Source organism: Gymnoscopelus braueri (genome assembly GCF_963280865.1).
Source record: "Gymnoscopelus braueri genome assembly, chromosome: 14".
Taxonomy (NCBI): Eukaryota; Metazoa; Chordata; class Actinopteri; order Myctophiformes; family Myctophidae; genus Gymnoscopelus; species Gymnoscopelus braueri.
The window spans coordinates 38,711,015-38,736,400 of NC_137619.1; the positions used below are offsets into that span (position 1 = coordinate 38,711,015).

Here is a 25,386-nt window from a genome sequence, read left to right on the forward strand (position 1 = left end):
AGGAAACTTGAGCTCAGTTTGGGGGCAGAGGGAGAGTAGCGCCCGGGATTACAGCTTAGGCAATTGGCACTGGGTGAAAAAATGGGTTCCAACAATCGTGGGATCAAAAATTTAATAAATATTGAGGAAAAAACAGATCTACAAGCTCACAATGCGTTCCGATGTGACGCGTTGTGAGCTTGTAAATCTGCTATTTTCACCATATTTGAAATAGAGCCTAAGTGGTCAACTCATAATGTACTTTTTTCCCGTCCTAGTCAAAAAGTACACAAAAATACAAATACGCGAGTACAGTACAAATACTCAAAATACATAAGGGATAGTTCACCCAAAAAATGATTTTTTTCTATCGATTAGTCACCCCATGGAGACTTGAATTCATGGATTTTTTTTCTTCCGCATTCGTAAGCCAATTAGATGACCAGTGGACTGGTCATCAAATTATTGGCTTAGGAATGCGACAAAAACTAAAAAAATCCATTCATTCAAGTCTCCACGGGGTGACTAATCGATAGAAAAAAAGTCATTTTGGGGGTGAACTATCCCTTTAAGTACAGTACTCAAGTAAATGTACTTAGTTACTGTCCCACCACTGGTAATCAGATGGCCATCATCTCCCGCTGTGGAGGACTTTCAGTGGCGACAGCATCCTTGTCTGGGTCGGCCATGTTATGCTGGAGGACAGGATGCTGGTGGGACGGGGGTCCCTGAGGGGGTCGGCGAAGGACGACAATCTGAACACTGCCGGGTCCCTGGAGCAGGAGATCGCTTAATTCTTCCTCAGTCGAGCTGACCACTGGAACCCCATTGACCTCCATAAGCCTGCAGGACACATTATAACACATAGCCTACTGTTCACATGAATTAATCGAAATACATTAAGCCATTAAGACCGCGAACGCATCTGTGTCATTTTTAGATTTCTTTGGCTAATCAAAAAATGCAGATCTACAAGCTCATAGCGCTGCACCGAGTGCCGTGCTACAAGCATCTGCTATTTTTTGAAAAATCTTGAACATTTCTGCAAATCTTTGAATATATATATTTTTAAAGCAAACATTTGTAATTTGGGGGGGGGGGGGGGTTCCTGGGACACTATATTTTGAGATGGGGGTCCGCAGCCAAAATACATATCGTTTTGGGGGTCCTTGACATGAAAAAGTTTGAGCACCACTGATATGAAAACATAAGTATTCTCAGAAAACTGTTAGGATTTAGAAGACATTTGTAGAATCTCAGGTCTTAATGGGTTAAACAAATGAATTGACTGCACGATCAACGATCGACCGATACCGATACCGTTCATATTCGTATATATTCGAATCATTTGATTCATTCGAATCATCAAAAAGAATCATTTTCTACTGAGAGCCTCTCCCTCATTTTGATTGAGAATCAGTAGCATGTAAATACAGTAAATGACTCATATTACTGCAGCAGGACAGTGTTCATGGGGCGGCCATAGCTGAGTGGTTAGTGAGCCCGCCTAGGGAACCAGAGGCCCTGGTTGCCCCAGGTTCGATTCCAGGCTATCCCAGCATAATGTGCCGATGATATGAAATTTGTCCCTGAGCAAGACTCTTAACCCCAATTGCTCACAGGTTCTCATTGGAAACAAGACCGCAAGGACTTTCATGAACGACCTGTTAAAAGGAATTATCCTTATCCTTGCAGAACATTTAGACCTGCACTATAATTATTTTCCTACTACGCCCAAGAACGATGGGTGCTCATGAACAAAAGTGTCTTAATCGTAATTATCATCATCATTCTATCGTACCATCCCATCCCGTGGCGTGCATTCCACGAAGAAAAACTGAAAAAGGTTAAGACAGGGCCACCAAAGTACTTCAGGGGGAAATCTTCCCTTTAATTCCCGCAAAACAATATCAGTTTAGTTGGCAGAATCCTCGCTTCATGCAGGTAGAGGCAAGGCTCCCCCCTCACTGCTTTTGCTAATATAACAAATCACAAATGATATCAAAGACCTCACCAAATGACAGGGCGTGAAATATTAAACTTAACTTTTTTTACACAGACTCCCAAGCTTGTTAAAAAAGCCCCTTCGTTAGCTTTGTGTTTATAGTCGGTCCGGATGAAACTGTGAGAAGGGGAAAAAATGAGCCTTTTATATTTCTTCACTGACTGTATAAAGAGCACTGGCAGAGGTACTGTGATCAGCAACCAAACACAGCAACGTTCACAGACAAGCACACTCTCTAGCTTCTGTCTCTGTGAAGCCTACCGTCTACACAGCAAGGGTGGAAAAAGTACTCTGATTTATTTTCTTTTTTTACTTAACCACTTAACCCATTAAGACCCGAGGCTGATTAAAAAAAGAAATCTTCTAAATCCTAACAGTTTTCTGAAAAAAACTTATGTTGGTACAGTGGTGTGTTCCTTTTCATGTCAAGGATCCCCAACATTATATGTATTTGGCCGCGGACCCCCCATCTCAAAATATTTTGTGCTAGGGACCGCCAGAAGCAAAGATTTGAGTTAAAAATATATAAGATTTGGACACATTTTAACGACGAAAAATAGCAGATCTACAAGATCATATCTGCTATTTTGGAATAGCCAAAGACATCTAAAATGACACCGATGCGTTCCCGGTCTTAATGGACCTTCAATACTTACTTAGTAAAATGGACCTGAATTGCACTGTACATGGTGCACTCTTTTTATGCCCTCTAGATCAAATCTCTTCGCTAAAAATGACCGATCTACTAAGCTCACAACTGGTTGTGAACCTGTAGATCGGCTATTTTCATTTATTTATTATTTTTATTTCGAATTCAGGCCACTAATAAATGACCTGAATTCGATATTTTACTTGAGTAAAAGTAGCATCAAATATATACATAAAGTACCAAAGTAAAATTTGTCAAAATTTGTCAAAATTTGTCAAACGTTCTTGAAAATATCGGATCTTTATAAGCAAAGCGTCACAACGCGTTACAATGCACCACAACGCGTTGTGAGCTTGTAGATCTGCAATTCTGGTCATGCGATACCATTGTACCGCCGAGAATGAATTTTCACCCCCAAAATGACTTTTGTTTTTGTCGCATTCCTAAGACAATAATTTGATGACCGGCAGCGGTTACGGTAGGTAACCGTGAACGCTGTTCATCAAATTATTGGCTTAGGAATGCGAAATTTTTATGGGGTGAACTATCCCTTTAAGCATTCCTCTCAAGAATGATGACATTGGCTCTCTGTTTTCTTCCCCGTTGCGTGTGCAGACACTTGTTCAATGTGATGTTCGACGCGATGTTCAAGTGATGCAAAAACATGCCAAAAACGGCATGTCTAACATGCAGCTCCATTATCTTGTTTGCCTTCAAGTTTGAAGCATTACAGTGTTTTCCTGTGTCGGAGCCAGTGTCTGACGGGTTTCCACGGCTACAGGGGCAGAGAGAGAAATAACTTATGAGTTGGCATGGGAAATGAGTGATTTACATCTTGCTCTCAAAAAAACTGGAAACTGGAAGGGCTTCTTGAGGATACCAGTGGCCCATGTGGAAGTCTTTGCGACGCAGCCTGCTTGATTAGGCGTGTTAAGATCAATAGTCGTATTATTTTTACATTGTTTTAACCCATTTAGACCCGAGGCCGATTCTAATTGTTCTTTCTTGTTCTTCTTTCTTTCTTTATTAGATGGCACAGCAGAAAGAGAGAGACAGGGAGGCGAGAGCCGAAGGGTAATGACATGACATGCAGATCCGGAGCTGGATTCAGACCCAGAATGTCGCCATTATATAAATGAGTATGTCGTTGTGCTGTCAGGCAGAAACCTCGTATCTCCAGATTTAGACATTTTTTCCCGTAAATTCATGCCCTACTTCATCATGATACAACAGTGTTTACATGAAAGTCGATCTACAAGCTTGACGCGTTGTGAGCTTGTAGATCGCCTGTTTTCACTATTTCGAAATGTTTTTAACCCATCAAGATTCTTAAAATGTCTTCTAAATCCTAACAGTTTAAAAAATGTTGCTATATCAGTGGTTCTCACTCTTTTTCATAATTGTCAAGGACCCCCGAAATGATATGTATTTGGCCGCGGACCCCCCCCATCTCAAAATATGTTGTTCCAGGGACCCCCAGAAGCAAAGATTGGAGTTAAAAACGTTCGCTTTAAAACATATGTATATTCAAAGATTTGCTCAGATTGTCAAGGTTTTCCCAAAATAGCAGATCTACAAGCTCATAGCGCGGCACTCGGTGCCGCGCTGTGAGCTTGTAGATCTGCTATTTTTGAATAGCCCAAAGTGTAAAATAATGCTTTTTAGCTTAAATCTAGTAAAAATGACACGCGTTCCAGGTCTTAATGAGTAAAAATATCTTTAAAAAAAGATCGGTCTTGGACATACAAGGTTTCCTTGAGCTACTCTACCCAGGGGGTGCCCTTTAATGTCAGTTTATTGCTGTATTATGTGTCAGTGAGTGAGCCCAGGTGCCACAAGCAGTTAGTGAATGTAGCCTACAGTACGTATGTATCACATAATCATGCATTCCTAAGGGTTCAAAACTGGTCCATGACCTGTGTGGCCATGGGGCTCTCTCTTTCTTTCCTCTCTCGCTCTCAATTATACCACCCTATAATACTAACCTGGCACAAAATGTGTATGATGATGAATCAGAAACACTTTATTCACTGCAATGAACGCACAGCAACACACATGTGAATTGCACAAGATCACTTATGCAACGTGTAACGTGACGCAACATAGAGCAATATTGATGTCGATGACACGCGCAAGACAGTTCAGTAGATGGGCAGTGTATGTTAAAGGTTCATAGCCAAGATAAAATAGAAACAGTACAGTCAAAGAATGACCAAGTGGGTTGAAAAAGGTGTAAGAAAAGCATACACTGAAAAATACCTGAGGGTCCATTTAAAGCTCTGTTTCAATAGTAATCATTGCTATAGTTCTTCTTCGATGACAGGCGTCTCTCCCTGTCTCTCTGGCTCATTATTAAACAGAAAATAAATGTTCGGCATAAATGTTATAATGTTCCAGTTACAAATTTGCCCGTTCACTATTTTTGTTAGATCACATCTAATTTCACTTGTTTATCCTGTATATAAAAATTGGTACCATCATCTGAAAATGTATTTTCTGTTTACTGAAGAATGAGAGATCCGGAGACCCATCTTACTGAAAAAAAAACCCACAACTGTCACAGTGGTTCTCAACCTACGTAAGGCCCCCTCTGGTGGTACGCAGAGGAATACCCCAAAAAAGAAAAAAGACTGAAATATAAAATATAAAAACATATAATAGGCTACTATCGAAATACTTCTATGAATGGAAATAAATTGACCATGATATTATGGAAAAAAGTTTTGCTTTCCTGTATTAATACGTTGCACAATACAGTGTGCGGTGTGTTTATGTTTATGTTGGCTTATATAAACGTGTCGGCGATGCGTCCACGGTATCAACGGATCACAAGTTCAACAAGCTAAACGGTGGCAAGATAATAAACAGCGGAGTTAAAATGATGTAATCGTGGCTCAAGGATGGATCAAGACAAGAGGAGAATATTTTTGACGAGCAGTGCAGCTCTGTAACTGCAAGTGGTGGATGTCTTGGACCACAGAACTTGAACAAAGCAGTTTTTGCTCCAGGAACGCCAGTGAAATGGCACCCAGCGCCGATAATTGGTGCCGTTCAAATGGCACAAACCCACCCAGTTAATGTGACGCGAAAACTGGGGCGGAGGCATAGCTACAGACACTGTGGTATGTAATGAATGCCTGAAACGCATCTCAAAACACATCTTACAACCAAACACACATGCTGACATGAGACAAACTGAATCAGGCTAAGTCCGTGATTAACCTTACACCTGTGGCCAATTAAATCCAGCGGCATAGGCTACTCCTCGCACATTGCAAAGCCGGTAGAAAGTTAAACTTCTTACTAGCTGTCTGTCTGTCTGTCTGTCTGTCTGTCTGTCTGTCTGTCTGTCTGTCTGCCTGCCTGTATGAGTGAAAGTACCAGTTTTATTGTTGCCATTTTGTACAGCATGACTTTGGTAAAAAAAAAATATATTCTTATTCTTATATATATTCTTATATTATTATGAATTAATTTGCCTCCTGTGTGAACTGTGCATAGATGAATAGGATGGGATAGCTACTGCATTTTAACATCAGTTAATGGTGGTACTTGGTGAGCCTAATATTCTTTGAGGTGGTACTCAGTGTAAAAAGGTTGAGAACCACACTGCTCTATAGCAATAATTACTATCAATGTATAGAGCATTTTAATACTTATCTTACCAAGAATAAAATGAAATATCTCTTGCCCCCCTTTAACTCTGAGAGTGTAGCAAATGTACATTTGTGCACTAGTTGAAACTTGATAAATGAACACTGAGGATTGTACTGTGCATAGTGAATTGTCACATACTGTAGACCAGTGGTTCTCAAACTTTTTCATGTCAAGGACCCCGAAAATGATATGTATTTGGCCGCGGACCCCCATCTCAAAATATTTTGTTCCAGGGACCACCCAGAAGCAAGAGTTAAAAAAAATTCGCTTCAAAAAATACTACATTCAAAGATTTTCACAAATTTTCACGATTTAGAAAGAAAACAGCAGATCTACAAGCTCATAGCGTGGCACTCGGTGCCGCGCTATGAGCTTGTATATCTGCTATTTTCCAATAGCCAAAGTATAAAAGGTTGAAGTGGTTAAAATTGATGCGATGCTATATTAACACATTCCTGGGGGACTCCCAGGAACCCCCCCCCCCCCCCCCCCCCCCCCAAGGACCCCTGGGGGTCCCCGGACCCCACTTTGAGAATCAACGCTGATGTAGAGTGACTACCTGTCATCCAAACAGAGGTGGGAGTCGCCCGCCCGGACCACCACCAGACCACCGCTACCCTCCTCCATCCGGCGACACGCGAAGGCGTAGCGGCCGTCCGGTCCTCGGCGCTCCTGGACGGCCAGCAGCATGGCAGGACGCTGAGGTGACACCAGCTGGCCCAGCGTGCCGAGGGCTGAGCACTCGCTTTGAGACCTCCTCTGCAAAAGCACACAAGCCCCACACACACACACGTACAGTACACACACAGTTAGAATGCACACGTGCACACACACAAGGGGGCAAGGGCACGCACACACCACACACAGACAGACACGCATTGCTCTCTCACATACTCTAGACTCTCTGACGCTTTGTTTTGCATCGCGCGCGCATGAAAAAAAATGCACATGAAACCATTTCCATTTTTGCAAGCGCCGAGAAAACTCCTCACTTGGACTCGCTTCTTTGACTTTTAGTGGTAAAACTAAAATGATCCTCTGATTGTATGTCTCCGTGGAAATAAAACTCTCATTATCTTTGCAATGAGCAATTTAATTAAAGGGCAAAGCGAGAGTTATCGAGAACGTGGAGTTTACGGCGATGCTATGGAGAATAATGCCACTGGCACATATTTGGCGTTCATGAGGCTGATTACAGAGTTAAATCATGTCACCGAATCGTGTTATGTCTTAATGCCCCTGCAATGTGGCAGTGATTTATGCACCGTTTTATATCCCTTTGAATGAAGACCTGGAAGCTTCAAACAGGCACCACGTGGAGGTCACGAAGAGATAAGTCTGAGGGTGCGTCAGGGCCTACAGACCACCAAGATGTAATGATTAGCTTTGGAAGGGATCACACCGCAAGTAGCTTGTGGGGCACAGAAATAACTTGCGAGTCTGACCACTAAATTCCAACGTTCCCTCCATCCACCCCCCTCATGCACACTCTCTCCCCCCCCACCCCACTCCCCCTCCCCCCCTCATGGCGTGTGAATGCCTCGCAGCGATGGATGCCGCCGTGCTCAGGGTCAGGGGTCAAAGCTAAGGCCTCTTTCTCCTCAGACACAAGGGCCAGACAGGATATCTCCACGGAAACGCTGCAGAGGCCCCTTGAGGAGCACTCTCTCTAATGTGCATCATTTTCTCCCCTTTTTCTGGTTTCCCTCGAAGCATGGGGGGCACATGGCGAGAGCCCAAAGAATTTTCTCTTCATATTCTTGTTGTTTATCCAATGGATCTGGCCCAAATCCTAGCCTACCTGTGTGCCAGACACAAGACATTCCACATACCCCAGATACACTCCAGACCCCTAACAATGCTGCTGCAAAGTTTGCAATAACACTGCTTGTTGAGATCAGCGGGCGGCCATTGTCGCATGCATACACAGCCAAAAAGCAGAGGGAGAAGGTGGAAATAAGTTGTGTGTAGGAATAATTTTTGGAATAACGATAGAAAGGATATTAAAAGAGAGAACCACTCCCAATGGCATTTTCATAGGGAGAATTATTTTGGCACTGTCAGGGGAAGTTGTTGAAACATGAGCCTGTGGAAGGACTTTGTTTGATCCAGTGTGAGAAATGAGTCACTGACAGGCCAGACAAAACGTAGATGCTAGGCTAAGTGGAAAGAATTACACTATCATTTCTAATGACTTTTTTTTTTGCAGCTCGACGGTCAATGCTTGTCGTCTTCAATGTAAATGTCTTGACGGCTCCGACGTCAGGGATCTTTAACAAAGTCGACCTTGGGGTATAAAATGGAGGCTGGGGATAATGGGAGACACAATCTGACCACGGGGAGCAATAGAGGACGACCGCAAACTTGTATCCTTGACTGTTCATATGGCATGGGAACTGGAGACACCCTATCCTCAACGCCACAGCCCTCCTAACCTCAGGGGTATGCCACTGGAGCGGAGGTGGCAAATTGTTCTCAAAAAATCGATCCATCTTCAAAGACCCAATGAGCGACGAGAAGGCTGGAGGGAGGGAGGGAGGGAGAAAGAGCAATTCTTCTCATTTCCCCTCCTTTAACAGTCCGTCTGAAGTTGTCGTTGTTTTTTTTTGGTGCTGTCCAAGTTAAACTGCTTATTTAAAATCATTTCCGCCATTTGCTTGCCCTTCCTTCCCTCTCTCCCTCCCTCCCCTCCCTCCCTCCCTTCTCCCAATACTCCCCCCCCCCCCCCAGTCTCTTTTATTGATGCTCTCCAGTCGCGATAGATCCCCGAGATTAGACGGCACGATGATGAAATATTTCCTTATTGTCTGTAATGCAGGGGCAGCTCTTATACGAGAGCAAACACGGGGCAGTCTGCTCCTTATTAGAGAGAGCCTCGACGTCTCCGTCAAGTTTCCCAGGGCTGTGCTCCTCTCGGCCCTGACCCGTGTGTTAACTCTGATTAGGTCATATGATAAACATTAGCGCTGCCGCTTTTCCCACAAACTCAGCACCTTAAAAAAGAAAGAAAAAAAGAAGGAAAAAAAAAAACCACGGTGTGGCCCTGGGGGCGGCAACGTGACACGGGGCACCTTTCAAAGCCCAAGCCGCGTGTGTCCTTTCATGGCACCTCGTTAGGGCTTCTCCAATGGGATAAAAGACTCCACATAAAAAATAAAAAAAAACAGCCTCCTCTGGGGATGGTTGGAGATAGTTTTACATACGCTGGCCCATTTTCTCCCTTGCTACTCTCCCAGTGGCTTTTGTCACACACATTCCATTGTTGGTATAGTCACAGGCTCTCGGGTGTCGGGCGCTAAAGATCACTTTCTCAGTAAAAGCGCATGTCGTCCAGGCCAATGGACGACGACACTCGGGGGCCTGTGCATGCATGCATGCGCACCCACTCCTCACACACAGCTGCTAACTGCATAGCTTAATGAAACAGGGTGCATTTGAATAGAAGGGATTGTGTTTGTCACTCAAGAGAACAGTAAAAATGTGGATCAGAGGTGACAGACACAAAGACGTCAAGTAATACTAGATCAGGAAGTTGTTATCGCCCTCCTCCCAGAGTCAGCTAATTCTACTGCAGTCTAATTCAATGAAAACGAACGTAACTGTCTGTGTGGTTTCATGGGGAGGCCCATGTCTGCACACCATAAACGATGACTCATCACAGGATAAAACAGGAATATGACAACCTATCTGTACTCGTATTGTACTGTAGTTCTATTTTAGGCCTGCCTATACATATGACCATAATTGTACACACCCAGCTCTTGGTATCTCTAAAACAGTTGTTAACAGTGCCATTGACGTGTTTGACATGTTTTTTTCCCCCATAGGCTCGAGTGCCATTGACGTGTTTGACGTGTTTGACGTGTTTGACGTGTTTGACGTGTTTATCCATCGGATGGCGCTGTTCGCAAACCAGCGATCACCATCTGAGTCCTTCAGAGGCACCGAGGCAGCAAAACCATAGACATATAAAGGTAGACGCCTCTTCCGGCTCTGAGGCATCTGTATCGCGGGCGCCATTTTGGAAAAGGCAAGCTTCCTGACTACTGGCCAATCACAGCGTGTCTTTTCCGGGACTTGTCAAGAATCTAGTTGTATAAAAACTAGAGGTTCGGGCCGCTGTGCGGCCCTCTCGTCTAGTAGCCTGGGCCGCACATCGGACACAGAGACAGCAGAGCAAACACCCTTGTTGCAATGAACGTCAACACGCTCTGCTGTCTCAGCAGCTTGCTTTCGCTTTCCATTTGCGTGTCGACACAAAACACCCGTGTTGCAATGAACGTCAACACACAAAGCGAAAGCGAAAGCAAACTGCTGAGACAGCAGAGCGCAGACCTAACTTGTTGGAGACGCAGACACACAAACAGGCTGGCGAGGCAGACAGCCACGCATGCTCGCCACTCTCTATTGTATATTAGGATATCCCATCTATACAACTACTGTAGTTTCTGCCACGTCCCGGAAAAGACGCGCTGTGATTGGTCAGTAGCCAGGAAGCTTGCCTTCTCCAAAATGGCGGTCGCAAATACAGGTCGCTCCAATGAACTGCAAAGGCCAATGAGGTATCTAGGTTTCTATATCTATGAGCAAAACCACGTGATCCCAAACAAAAAACAGCACAAAAACACCTTTTTCTCTGCTTTCTGTTGTTGTGGGGGAAAGCCACTCCTCATTCAACTGCCCATTTATATGGAATGGACACTTTTTTTTTCTCCGAGTGTTCGAGACCCCGCTACGTCTTTTACCGCGATCGGCGGGTCGATCGCTGTGAAGCTAATATTCTATGATTTTTCAAAGGTTAGCGAAAACACCAAAAAAAAACGCTGGCACTGAGGCAACTAGACAATGTTTTTTTCTGGCATTGAATGAGTTAAAACTTATTCTTTGGGTGACCTAAAATCACCTTCTCATGGCTGTCCTGCAGAGCGTTCTCCAGGTGAGACACCTGCCGGTTGAGGTGCACCAGGGAGATCTCCTCCTGAAACACCTGACAGTTCAGCTTCATTTTGTCCAGAAGACGAACTTCCAGCCGCCTGCATGGCAAGACAATGTCATTTATCAGCAAAGGTCATCATGAGTGATCGCCTGCTAGAATGCTTTATTGATCTGTCAGTTTTTTCATAGAATTATAGGTCAGTGTCTCAGAGAATAAATAGAAAACTAATGCCTAATTGTATACTTTGTTTCATGACCCTTTGTCAAACAACCTATTTTGTCCAAGTTGAAATTACATACGTTTTTTGACGAGCAACATGTTGTGTGATGGTTGTAGGCTATATAGTATAGATCAGGCTTAAAGGAACACTAAAGGATGCAGTGGTGGAAAAAGTACTCAAATGTTTTACTTAAGTAAAAGTATCAATACTGCAATCTAGAAGTACTCTGTTACAAGTAAAAGTCCGGAATAAAAAAAATACTACAAAAGTATTGGTATCAAAATGTACTTATAGTACCAAAAGTTAAAGTACTAAAATGTTTGAAAATAGCAGTTCTACAAGCTCACAACGCGTCGTGAGCTTGTAGAACAGCCTAAGTTTAAAATAGGGCTAAATTGGTTAATGTATGTTTTATAACATAATAATTTAAATCTGCAAAGTAACTAGTAACTAAAGTTTTCAAATAATTGTAGTGGAGTAAAAGTACAATAATTGCCTCTGAGATGTAGTGGAGTACAAGTAAAAGTATAGACAATTGGAAATAGTCCAGTAAAGTAAAAGAACCTCAAAATTGTACTTGAGTACAGTACTTGAGTAAATGTAGCTGTACGAGTTACTTTACACTGGTCACTGATAGGATGCACATCGACTGCACCTGTGTGATCAATGCATCCCACTGATTGGTGGTTAATCTGAGGCGTTACTACTAAAAGGAGTGTTGTGTTTGGCTTAGGTCTCATTCTGAAGAAGACTGTGTGTTTGGCTTATGCCTCATTCTGAAGAAGACTGTGTGTTTGGCTTATGCCTCATTCTGAAGAAGACTGTGTGTTTGGCTTATGTCTCATTCTGAAGAAGACTGTGTGTTTGGCTTATGCCTCATTCTGAAGAAGACTGTGTGTTTGGCTTATGTCTCATTCTGAAGAAGACTGTGTGTCGAAACATTAATCAATAAGGCGTTGACTGGGAGCTTTTGCAAAGTCATGGTGTGCACTGTGCAGACTTAATTTTTTTTTGTCCCACACTATCTAGGCGCTCTGCATGGGTCTCAAAGGTGGGCTGGGTCAGTCATAGATACCAGTACTAGTAGGGCCGTCACGATTACAAATTAATTGTGTGTTTGGCATTGAACATCGGAACATATATATAAAAAAAAAAACAGTTTTCCTTTTAGGCTTCGTGATCATAAATTGCACAGGGCCGATATGACAAATAACTTAAACATTCAAAGAAATTATTGACATATTTAATAATGTTATACATGTAAAAAATAGCAGAAATAGCTGATCTACAAGCTTACAACACGTTTGTGACACGTTGTAAGCTTGTAGGTCAGCTATTTCTGCTTTTTTAATATTTGAAAATGTGTGAACATTTTTCAACAAGCTTACAACGCGTCGCTTCGAGACGCGTTGTAAGCTGCGATTATCTCTAAGCTGCGATTATCTCAAATAATTGCAATTAGACGATTATATGTAATAATTGTGACAGGCCTACGTACTAGACGTACATAGACACTTTAATAATTATTCAACCCACTTGTTCTTGTGAGCAGCAGCAGCATGGCTGATGTTCTCCCTGAGGGAATGAAGGCTGTGCCTCTTATCCCTCAGTCGGCTTTGGACCACTTCCAATTTCTGCTCCAGTTCAGCAGAGCCGAGCCCTGCCACCTCCGCCTCTCCATCCATGCTCTTCAGCTCCGAACAGAAGGCCACCAGGCCGTGGTGGAGCTCTTGGACCTTGGAGACCAGGGGGGAAGTCAAGCTTTTAGTCAATGATGATGAATCAGCGTGAAATACATTTCAAGATATACATTTCAAGAGATACAGTACAGACCTGAAGGATGACGTTTTGCAGAGAGTCCACCTGTTGGTTTAGCTCCCTGATCTTCTGTTCTTTCGCTGGCTGGTTCACTTGGCCGTTCTGTTTACCATTCTCATGAGAACCATTTGTTATTGAGAGTTCTTGAGAGTCAACACTCCGTGGTCTCTCCTATAAGATGCACAAGCAAAGAGATCACAAGCTGGTTGACACCAGCCGCTCCAGTACATGAATGATGATCAAGTTAACTGTCTGCAAACCTACCTTTTTACATAGGTACAGCTCCAGTTGTCTGTTCTCTGACGCTAATATCAGCAGACCGCCAATCTGTTGATCTGGCGACAGTTCCTCTGAGGGACCTTAAACACAGGGAATAGGTACAGTAACTGTCATCGATGGTAGTTGGCATGTAGATATGCATGGCAATTCGCCCGCCACACGCCACCTCAGTGGCTTTGGTGGGGCTCCTCCGACACATAAGTAAATGGTACAAATACTTGTATTATTGTGTACTTCACCCCTTTCTTAGAGTCTGGTATTCTTATTTTGCTTCCGTTTTTCAGGGGGTGGGGGTGGGGGGGATTCTCCCCTGCCTCCTTTTGGGGGTATGTGGTGTTGGTGGTGATTTAAGCAGTCACACGTGGCCTGGGTGTGACTACATACCTGTTGTGCATCAATCTAATTAATCGATGCACACAGGATAAATCAGCCAGGTTTGACAGTTTGTTTCCATCTCCTCTGGCTTGTATCATCTTGCCCAATCATCAAAATGAAACAGAAAAAGAAAACACCATTGTCCTGCACACCTCCCCAGAGTAACCAACCACCTCCACCCCCCCCCCCCATCGGAGACCAGATCCTGAGGCTGTAGGCCAGTTGCAGGCTTTTTTACAATGGTAATCCTTCCCCACCCTCAGGTGGTGCACCGCGGTCGACTTCAGCCGTTGCTGGGGAGGGCCTGGGCGTTGGGGCAGTGTTGATTTTGTCGACTAAAACTATGACAAAAAATGTTGGTCGACCTTTTTTCATTGACGAAAACTAAATAAAAACTAAGCTATGACTAAAACCAAGACTAAATATATAATATATATAATATATAATAAAAACTAGACTAAAATGTTAGTGAGGGACTAGTGAGAAGAGATCCAGTAGAACTAAAAGACAAATTATTTTATGTTTGGTTGCGCTCGGGTGTTGCGCTCTGAAAATAGCAGATCTACAGGCTCACAACGCGACGCGTTGTGAGCTTGTATCAGATCAACCAAAGTGTAAAATCAGCCATTACGACGCCATCAAGGCACCACCAACATACATTTTAACTGTAAATTTAATCGACTATAATCTTATGATATTTAGTCGACTAAAACTAGACTAACAGTAAAACATTTCAGATGACTAAAATGTGACTAAAACTAAATGGAATTTGATTCAAAAGACTACGACTAAAACTAAATCAAAATTTGCTGTCAAAATCAACACTACGTTGGGGCTGCTGTAGCACAAAGGATGCTGCCGGTCCCCAGACCGCTGGGCTGGTATAGCCAGAACGCTGGGTCTCATAGTCAGGCTCTGTTTCTGCACCTCCCCATGCAGGGGCACTTCGCTGCAGTCCCCTGTTTCACTGTCATCTTTTCTGTCTGGGCCTTCTGTGTCATCATGGCCGCAAAAGTGTGGCAATTCGCCTGCCATGTGTTACACACGTGGCTTTCCTATAGGGCTCCTTAACGACGCAGGGGCACAAGCAGATGGCACAAACCCAAGTTTATTGAAGAATATGGGCAAGATGGTACAAGCCAGAGCAGATGGAAGCATGCTGTCAAGACAAAGGGCTCTCTCCTGCAGTATGTGTGGGGATGGCTGATTAATAGGGTACGGTCACACATGATCACACATGATGGCAGGGGAGTGGCCAATGCATGCTGAGGCATCAAACACGGCAGAGTTCAACTCGGGGGCACGGCGACAGTACAGTACGTGATGTGATTTTGCTTCGCAATCAGATAAGCTCCACCCCCGCCTTCCCTCGGATAGAATGGAAGCGAACGGGAAACGACTGTTTTAGTCACGATTCTCACGAATGTGTGAACGGCCGTACCCTTATCCTGGGTGCATCACAAAAGGTAGTAGTCACAGCGCACCCAGCACAGTGGTCTGATATGAGAAATCAGCAATTTTGCAATCAGCTGATTCGCAACACCTGTGGCAGCTGTAAAATTTACTGAACTATTTTATTTAGCAGAAGCAATAACATGCGTAAAATTATTGTTTTGTTTATAAAGTGGTACAATGAACAGCATGGTGGTCATTATTGCTGTTTTTTATCCCTTATTACGCGGCTTGGTTGAGTGCTTGATTCTGATTGGTCAATCGTAGTATTCTTTGTTCTGTTATTTCTCGATTGCTGTAGCTGTAGTTCTGATCAATAGACTGGATCATATCATTCAAGACCTGCATCCTACATCACCCTGTCAGGGGTTTATTTCTATAATGACCACATTGGCTGTTCATTAACCCTTACGTATGTACGCATTGTTTGTATGTATGGGTGTATTATATAGTACTGTATTTAGTTACTGAAGATAATTTTTATTGAAATGTTCAACTTTTTGTGACACACAGACAACACAAAAACCAAACGACAAGCATGCACGGACAGTAATCGCAGAAAAGAAGGCATCTCACATCACTGCCACAAGAAATATAAAGGTAGGAAATATAAAGGTAGGAAATATAAAGGTAGGAAATATAAAGGTAGGAAATATAAAGGTAGGAAATATAAAGGTAGGAACCTAGATAGGAGGACGTACAAATAGCATATAAGCAAATAAGAAAAAATAAATAAACTATTCGTCGGCCTCCGCAGCACAAGTTTGCTGGCTGGGAGCTCCTGGTGTGGTGTCTGTGGCAGTGACCGGCTCATTGGTATCATGCTCATTGATGTTTTTAGTACTGCGTATGTCATTCTGTGCATGTGATACCCATCCAGGGGCTTCAGGACTCCAGCATTCACAGCCATGTAGGAGAAAATAGACTATTATAATCGCAGAGAAGAAGCTCAGCTTGATATGCTGGAGGAGGTTGCCATTCCTCTGAATGGTGTTGGTTCTCAAAGTGGGGTCCGGGGACCCCTAAGGGTCCTTGGGGGGGTTCCAGGGGGTCCCCAGCAAAATGTGCTAATATAGCATCACAATCATTTTTGCCTTTTATACTTTGGCTATTCAAAAATAGCAGATCTACAAGCTCATAGCGCGGCACTCGGTGCCGCGCTATGAGCTTGTAGATCTGCTATTTTTGAAATATTGTGAAAATGTGTGCAAACCTGTGTATATATATATATTTTTTTTAAGCAAACATTTGTAACTCAAATCTTTGCTCCTGGGGGTCCCTGGAACAAAATATTTGAGAAGGGGGTCCGCGGCCAACCACTGCTCTATGCCAGGGGTTCCCAAAGTTGGGGTAGCGGGAGACTGACGGTGGGGTCGCGAAATTATTTTGGGTCATGAACATTTTTTTTTTAATTTTTAAATTCAACAGAATGGATGAAATACAATCTAAAAATGTAGATAGTACATTTTACCATTTTAATACATTACAAATGCGCACCGAACGTGCAAGTTTATGTGCATAAATTACCTCCAGGTTTAGGAGTCAATGGCCGCATTATTTTGGGGTCGCGGGCTGAAAAGTTTGGGAACCCCTGCTCTCTATGCTATAACAGCCTAGTGTGTGTGTGTGTGTGTGTGTGTGTGTGTGTGTGTGTGTGTGTGTGTGTGTGTGTGTGTGTGTGTGTGTGTGTGTGTGTGTGTGTGTGTGTGTGTGTGTGTGTGTGTGTGTGTGTGTGTGTGTGTGTGTGTGTGTGTGTGTGTGTGCGTGTGTGTGCGTGCGTGTGTGTGTGCTCAAACCTTGCTTGTCTTTCAGAATGAAGAGATCCTTGTCCTCTGTCATTCCCAGCATCTTGATACATGACTCTGTAACCTTTCCTACTGTTGTGTCCTTTGGGGTTCTGAGATGGACAATCCGCTCTGAGGCTGCAACACAACATGGCACTATTATCAGAAGTAAAGAAGTACAAGCAGCCTGCCTCAACAGCGTGTTTGTCTGACGCAGGTGGAATGCAGAGCAAAATGGACATAGGTGTCATATATATATACAGTACATCTGAATATGTGGTATGACCTGGGTGGGTTGGAAGCCCCAATGTCTTAGCAACTTTCAATCTACATGCTCATAACGCGTCGTATTGCAACATGTTGTGAGCTTGTAGAACATACGAACGAATGAATAATAGATTGAATAGATTGAACCAATATTATAGAATGAGAATACAAGTGAGGATGTAATATTTTATCTTGCCGTTCAGGCTCTGCTACATATTTCTCCCTGCTCAGCACAATTAGACAACCATCATTAAAGTAATACTAGGTAACGTTTTCAACAAAACTAAAGTTAAATTGTATATCTTTTGTGAGTGGCAAAAGTTTCACAACACCCACTCCATGAATTTCACCCCCGGAAGCCTTTTATTTATATATCTTCTATTGAACGGTGTCGGGGGGGACTTTCCCGGGAAAATGACGTCATCTGGACGGAAAACGGAGGCGGAATCGCACTGGTTTCCTGTTTGGCCAGGAACTACCGCAACGGTTTCCTTGGCCAGGAACTACCGCGCTAATAACAAAAAGGAACCTCACGCTGATTTTAAGACAATGTAGGTTTGGAAGATCGAAAAAGAACAGAAAAAGAAAGCACAGCTCATGGTAACTAATGCTCCACTGGCTAAGAGAAACGATCCGCAGATAGTATAAAACAATTAAAAGAACGCTTTTTGAAACGCTTCCGGCTTCCGGTGAAAACAAATGGAATTCTGGGTAATCGAGGACTACGGAAATTGTATGCAGTGACGGTAGTGACCAGCAGAGGTTGCTAAAAATCGTTATTTGTGAATCTGCATTGTACAACTTTAACCATTAAGAGCAGAGAGATAGATATACAATAACAACCCCCCGTGGGGAACAGAACCAATAGCAGAGCCCACTGGTGGTGCTGGGGTGGCGGTGGGAGCAAACAGCCACATAACAACAAACCAGGAACACATAAAGCGGAAGGAACGCAGATTTAGGTATGCAAATAACCCGCCCAATTGGACAGCTGATTGCCACGTCAGTGTATGACGTATGGGTCTGGCATAACACTGTATACAGCCACATAGTAATGAGCATGTGTGTAACCTCTCGAGTACATACTGCCTGAACTAACCTCGCAAGCTACGTATCTTAAATGCATGGCAGAAAAGCATTAGCAACTTTAAAAAAAAAAACACTTTAGGAAGTCTTAGCAGTCTAATCAGATACAGTACCATTAATGGTAATCTCTATCAGCTGAGCGTTCTTCTGTGTCATGAAGCTTTGGCTCTTGTTTCTGTAACGAAAGGGACAACATATTGAAACTGTGGCTTTTTGTGTTTATCTTTACTTCATATGATCTTAGTCATACTAATGTGTACATGGGAAACTGCACCTAAGCTTGAGGGAAGAGCGGTTCATGTTGAGGCAGCTCACATGGGGAGAGGACCTGGACTTGTTCATCGACACCAAAGCCGCGGTGAATCTCTCCACATTGTTGGGTCCCAAGGTTTCTATGGAGATATGATGAGACAGAATGAGAGTTGACTCATTTGGTGCTTCATTGGCACATGTGTGTCTGAGTGATGTTATAATGATGTAAGCGCAGTGGTGGAAAAAGTACTCAATTTTTTTACTCAAGTAAAAGTATCAATACTGCAACATACTGTAGAAAAAAATTACTGGAGTAAAAGTGCAAAAGTATTTGCATCAAAATGTACTTAAAGTACCAAGAGTAAAAGTACTCATTATGCAGAATGTCCCATTTCAAGTTTTCAAATGTATAAAGATCTTTTGAAAATAGCAGATCTACAAGCTCACAATGCGTCGCATCGCTATTTTCAAATAGCCGAAATGTGGGCTGAAGTGGTTAAGATTTGTAATAATAATCAAAATCTACAAAATAACTAGCAACTAAAGTTTTGAAATAAATGTAGTGGAGTAAAAGCACAATATTTGGATCTGAGATGTAGTGGAGTAGAAGTATTGGAAATTGGAAATACTCAAGTAAAGTACAAATACCTCAAAATTGTACTTAAGTAGGCTACAGTACTTAAGTAAATGTACTTAGTTACTTTCCATCACTGTCATTGGCACATGTGTGTCTGGGGTGATGTTATAATGATGATGTCAGCGTACATACCCAGAAGAGAGTCCACTCTCTGAGAGATAGTGCTGGGAGGGTGGAGCTCCGTATAGATGGCCGACAGCAGATGCTCCTTATCTTCCAGCGTGGAAACACGGAGGAGGTCTAGAGTCTTTGCATCTACGGAGGCTATGTCGGCTCCACGCAGACCTGCCTCTGAAAGAGGTATAGGTTGACTGATAAGTACACAGTAAAGACCTGTTTCGATTTTTTTTTTTCAACCAAGGTTTATATTTTAGCTTGTAATTAAAGTAAATAAAAGATGAGTGTTCCTTTTTTTCATTTACTGTTTTCTATAGTTTTAGCAATTTTCGCGATTTTTTTTACAGTGGGTGGGGGCATTCTGTCCGGTGGCTAAATATGCCTTTTTTACACAATAAAAAAAGATCCTGTGGTCTTTGATGGCCAGATGTGAGTTATTGGGGGCTAGAAGAGCTACTGTAAATAATAATAAAGAAAACGCCAGGTTATTGTGTAAAAAAAAAGACATATTTAGCCACCGGACAGAATGCCCCCGCCCACTGTAAAAGAGATCGCGAAAATTGTTAAAACATCTTTTATTTACTTTAATTACAATCTAAAGCATAGACCTGGGTTGTAAAAAAACAAAGTTGTCCTTTAACTCTGAAAGTGTAAAAAATTGACACTTTCAGAGTAACACTCCAGATTCCGCTGTACATGTAAGTCCCACAAGAAAACATTACATTAACCCATTAAAACCGGGAAAGCATCTGTGTAATTTCAGATTTTAACCACGTTAACCATTATTTTATGCTTTGGCTATTCAAAAATAGCAGATATACAAGCTCATAGAGCGCCACTTCGTGCCACGCTATGAGCTGGCTTGCCTGCTAGTGCTTATATTTTTTAAAGCGAATTTTTTTTAACTAAAATCTTTGCTTCTGCGGGTCTCTGGAACAAAATGTTTTGAGATGGGGGGGTCTCCGGCCAAATACATTTTGGAGGACCTTGACATGAAAATGTTTGAGTACTTATGTTGTTATAATATCAGTGGTTCTCAAACCTTTTTCATGTCAAGGGCCACCCAAAATGATATGTATTTGTCCGTGGACCCCCATCTCAAAATATTTAGTTCCAGGGACCCCCAGAAGTAAATATTTGAGTTAAAAATGTTTTGCACACATTTTCACAATTTCCCTGGTTCTTTTTGTAAAATAAGAAATCGCGCTACGTGTCCAGGGCCCTCCGGGAGCACGGCCTCTGCCTTCCTGCCTCAAGCAGGAATTTTCCCGCAGGTGCGTGGAGGGCCGACTGGGGGGGTCCCCTCCACCCAGCCCCGTACCCAGGATTGGGGTGCCTTGTCTGGGTAGAGGCGGGCGGCGTGTTGCCTGGTTCTTTTTGTAAAAGTAAAAATCTTTGTACAAATTTTCTATTTTTGAAAAAATCTTCTTGAAAATGTGTTCTTTTAGCCAAAGAAATCTAAAATGACAGATGCGTTTTCCGGATTGAAAAAGGTTAAGCAATAGTCACCACCTGGATTCAACACCACTCATTCACCCCCGCCTTTGACCCCTCCCCCCACCCCGCCCAACCACACCCACTGGGAAACCCAGTGCATGTAACAACACCGATGTAAGCTCCTGGATGCAAACCCAGGACTCCCGCCTGCATGGGAAAAGATCCGCCGCTCAGGCAAAAGGGGAATCCCCCTGATATTAGGTTTCTGAGCTTCAAGCAAACACAATCATTTATTATCCAGAAAACATAACGAACCCCCGAGATACTTAATGAAGGCAGCCATATCATCTAGCATAACAATATTCTATTCAAAAGTGTAGCCAATTCTTCACATCCTGAACCAGTTAAAGCTCTTCCTTGTTTGCAACGTGCTCAGAAGGAAGTTCAGAAATAGTTATTTTTGGTGTTTGGACGGTAAGATGATATTCTGCTGAGTTGGCCCCAAGTAGGAATAGGAATTAATGAAAAACAATAGCAGACTAATCTTATTACTTGTTCATATGTTTATTGTGTTCCTTTTACAGTACTTTGTAACTTTGTTTTTCCAGCGTGGTTATTACAACATACAAATGAACGATCAAAATGGTGTTTTGTAAACTGTATAATGATGAGGTGTTTTGGTTTGATCTGATTTTCGGTAAATCACGTTGTCAGACATGTCTGCCTGGAAATATGTACTGGAAACGGCGTTGAATTGATTGCACAACCAAGGAGGGGAGCCAGGCGGCAGAATGTGTGTTACCTCTGATGAAAGGGAGGCATTTCTGCAGACCAATGTTGCTGAACCATTGGCAGACCTCGTCTGTGTTCAGATCCCCGAGAGTTTTGACCACTGGCTCTTCCACATCCTTTAGAGAGACATAAAGGATACGGCGCTCTGCATTTCACAAACGTGTGTTTCTTTGGAAGACAAAAGTGGTTGCTGGTAGGATGAACGTGCATCTCTTGTGGCATATGTTGACAAAAGGAAGATGTTTGTTTATGCTAAACACTGTCATTTAAACAAATACACATCACAGACCACAAACAGACACCGTGCAAAGCATTTCAGAGACAGTGTCCGGGTTCTTTTATATAGGAACTGCCTCTGAACACACTCTCTACTACTACTCCATATCATCCTGTGTGTCATTCATAGGAATGTGCATGTTATGGTACTAAATGCACAACATCTACCACAAATTATGCCACTGGGAGCCACCATTTTGATTTGCTGGGTATGGAAAGTAACACTTTTTGTTTTTTAAATAAGAAGAAGCTAAGCCTGACGGACAAAATGGATAAAAATGTATATAATTTAGGCAAAGGTACCAGCATAAAGCTACACAGTACAGCACACCAAATCATTATGTTCTCAACCTAAACATTGTTTTCTGTGTATTTCTCGGGGTAGAGATTTACCGTTAATTGAACTCCGATGAACAGAACTGTGGCATTCCCTGTTGCCAGCACAGGCGACATGGGAGTTTGGAATATATTATTATTAGCTGAGTTCATGCAAGTGGTCTGCCTTGTCTTAGTGGTTTTACTCTTGTGTTGTTAGGCAGGGAGACATTTTGAAAATAACCACTATTACATTGTAATTGACCAAAATCAAATTAGCAATCCATAGTATTTATCTAATTTGGGATACCAGGCATGGGTTACTCCAAGAACATGCTGTACAAATTATTCATACTTAATTCACGGGGTGCTTGAGGGAGAGAATATAGGAGATAATGCATGGAAACATGAATCATCAAGTGTAGGACTTGAGCAATTTGCTTTTGAAAAAAAAAAAAGAAAGAAAGAAAAAAGGGGGTATTTTCTTTCTGTTTTGTGTTTTAACTAACACATGGATTGCTAAGGATACCGGCAGTCTAGCTTGGCAAATCCTGGACAGGGAGACTAAAATCCTGAGAATATTTGCAGAGTCATTGCTTTGACAGATCAAGGGGAGTTGGGAAATATAAACATATTCTGTAATTGCACCAGCTTTTGGGCTGCGTGTTGATGCCACCCTGAAGGGCCTGCTTTGGATGGGTTACAGTACCTTTTCACTGAAGTTTCCATTCTGATCCTTAGACTGAGGCATATACGACGCTGGATGCGAGGCAGCGAGGGGAAGTGAAAATTGTGAGATTTATTTTGATTGCATTGGAGGCACAACTATGGAATAACATGTATTATTCTGGTGCAAATCACACCAGACGTACTGTAGGCCTATTAGAAATCACATAAGCAATTATACTGTATTCCTGGAATACTTTTGTTTCAATGTGTACGAAACAATGCACTTAACCCATTCAGACCGGGAACGCATCTTGTGTCATTTTAGATTTCTTTGGCTATTGAAAAATAGCAGATCTGCAATTTTTTGAAAAATCATGAAAATGTGTTCAAATCTTTGTATATATATATTTTTAAAGCGAAAATGTTTAACTCAAATCTTTGCTTCTGGGGGATTCTACAAATGTCTTCTAAATCCTAACAGTTTTTGGAAAAAACTTATGAGGTTGCAGTGGTTCTCAAACTTTTTTCCATGTCAAGGATCCCCAAAATGATATGTATTTGGCCGTGAACCCCCATCTCAAAATATTTAGTTCCAGGGATCCCCCAGAAGAAAAATATTTGATTTAAAAATATTAGCTTTAAAATATATATTCAATGATTTGCACAAATGTTTACGATTTTTCAAAAATAGCAGATCTAGCGCGGCACTCGGTGCCGCGCTACGAGCTTGTAGATCTGCTATTTTTCGAATAGCCAAAGAAATCTTAGAATGACGCAGAGATGCGTTCCTGGTCTTAAAGGGTTCAAAAACATCAGTTATTTTCGACGCTAAACACGGCTGTAAGACAGACTATAAATTAGCCATTAGGGTCTCACCAACGGTTATGCGCCGTTGTCGTGGTGATCCCTCTTCACCCTTGTTCTGGTGTGTCGTCACCTGGGGCGCGACATGAAGGGACCGGCTCCTTGTCACCGTGTCTCCAAGACTACAGGAACGAGTGGCAGGTTGCTGAAATATATATACGGTAAAATGATCATATCTTGGTCTATATCCTGATGATCTAAACTTTAACTTAATCTGTAGATAACCAAAAATGGTCAAGATCAGCTAGAGCAGTGAAAATGTCCCTCTCGAACCCGGCTTCCCTCCCCTGAACACGGCCAACTGTGTTCCAATCGATGCTCGGCCAAACCGACAAGTGCTTAAAAAAAACACCTTAAATATTTTGTTTATTTCAGAAGTAGTTAATCTTTCACTCAATAGGGACAGGGCCGGATTTATAGGAGTTGAGGCCCCTGGGCTAGAGAATTCTTTGAGGCCTCCCCTGCTCACGCGCGCGGTAATTTTTCATTTTCTTGCGGGCTTTTTTCATTTTTTTCTGGTTTTGGTACTTTAATTCGGTTAATTCGGTAGGGTTACTTTACAATTTGATCATATTTTTTTTTAGGCCCCTCCCAGTTGGGGGCCCCTGGGCTGCAGCCCACCCTAGCCCAACGGTAAGTCCGGCCCTGAATAGGGATAACTCCCGTCGCAAGTTGATGATGTCATTTGTCCATGTGTGCAATTTATGGAATGCATGTACTAACAAAAAGTATTTAAAATATTGCTTAGATGCTCAATGCTCATATTAACTCTATTAAGTATTAAATAGTTTTTTATTAGCACATGCATTCCATACGGCTGGACCACACATGCAAATGACATCATCAACTTGCGACGGGAGCGGTCCCTATTGAGTGAAAGACGTACTACTTCTAAAATAAATAAAATATTTAAGGTGCTTTTAATTTCAAATTTTAGTTACATACTGTAGGGCAATTATAATGTATTAAGGCATACAAGGCTTATTAGCCAGGGATCCTTTTTACACCTGCGCCACCCATCTTTTCTGTAGTGTGCTCATATACTGTCTATGTGATCTTCTTACCTGTAGGCGAGTGGACGCATCCATCTTGGTTTTGTGATCGAGCAGATAAAGTTGAGCTCTCAGCAACTCAGCATAGGTAACATCCTTGTTACTCAGTTCATCTATATAAAGACAGAGAAACAGGGTTACAACAAACTCTTCTCGGGGACCATCTCCTGCTAATGACACATGTATACTTTGCTGAATGACTGTGGCGCTCGCTGAAAATAACTGATTTTCCTCTTTTTTTTTGGACCAATGACCAATATCACCCTCCCCGCTCGGCTTCCCTCCCCCGAACACGGGCCAATTGTGTTCCTGTAGACGCTCGACAAAGCCGGATGCACCGCGATGGATTCGAACCCACAACCTCCGTGGTGGTGGGCAGTGACTTTACCACTGAGCCACCCGAGCGCGAAAATAACAGAGTTTTCATCGAGCGACGCGGACATGCATAAGTAGGCTTAAGGCTTTGCT

At 42.6% G+C, this 25,386-nt stretch overlaps 1 protein-coding gene across 1 annotated transcript in view; it reads right to left on the reverse strand.

The window, feature by feature from the left end:
- Positions 1 to 521: 521 nt before the first annotated feature.
- Positions 522 to 25,386, reverse strand: part of LOC308100636 (uncharacterized protein) — a gene marked incomplete at its 5' end in the record, with an annotated part of 28,278 nt that continues 3,413 nt past the window's right edge. The window contains 14 exons of the mRNA XM_080449701.1: positions 522 to 822; positions 6,850 to 7,049; positions 11,194 to 11,323; positions 12,983 to 13,182; positions 13,280 to 13,435; positions 13,529 to 13,623; positions 17,167 to 17,292; positions 18,621 to 18,682; positions 18,782 to 18,899; positions 19,529 to 19,687; positions 21,753 to 21,858; positions 23,043 to 23,092; positions 23,879 to 24,011; positions 24,931 to 25,031. Coding sequence (XP_080305827.1) covers positions 600 to 822; positions 6,850 to 7,049; positions 11,194 to 11,323; positions 12,983 to 13,182; positions 13,280 to 13,435; positions 13,529 to 13,623; positions 17,167 to 17,292; positions 18,621 to 18,682; positions 18,782 to 18,899; positions 19,529 to 19,687; positions 21,753 to 21,858; positions 23,043 to 23,092; positions 23,879 to 24,011; positions 24,931 to 25,031 — 1,859 coding nt within the window. The 3' untranslated portion in view covers positions 522 to 599. The remainder of the gene's footprint in view (positions 823 to 6,849; positions 7,050 to 11,193; positions 11,324 to 12,982; positions 13,183 to 13,279; positions 13,436 to 13,528; positions 13,624 to 17,166; positions 17,293 to 18,620; positions 18,683 to 18,781; positions 18,900 to 19,528; positions 19,688 to 21,752; positions 21,859 to 23,042; positions 23,093 to 23,878; positions 24,012 to 24,930; positions 25,032 to 25,386) is intronic.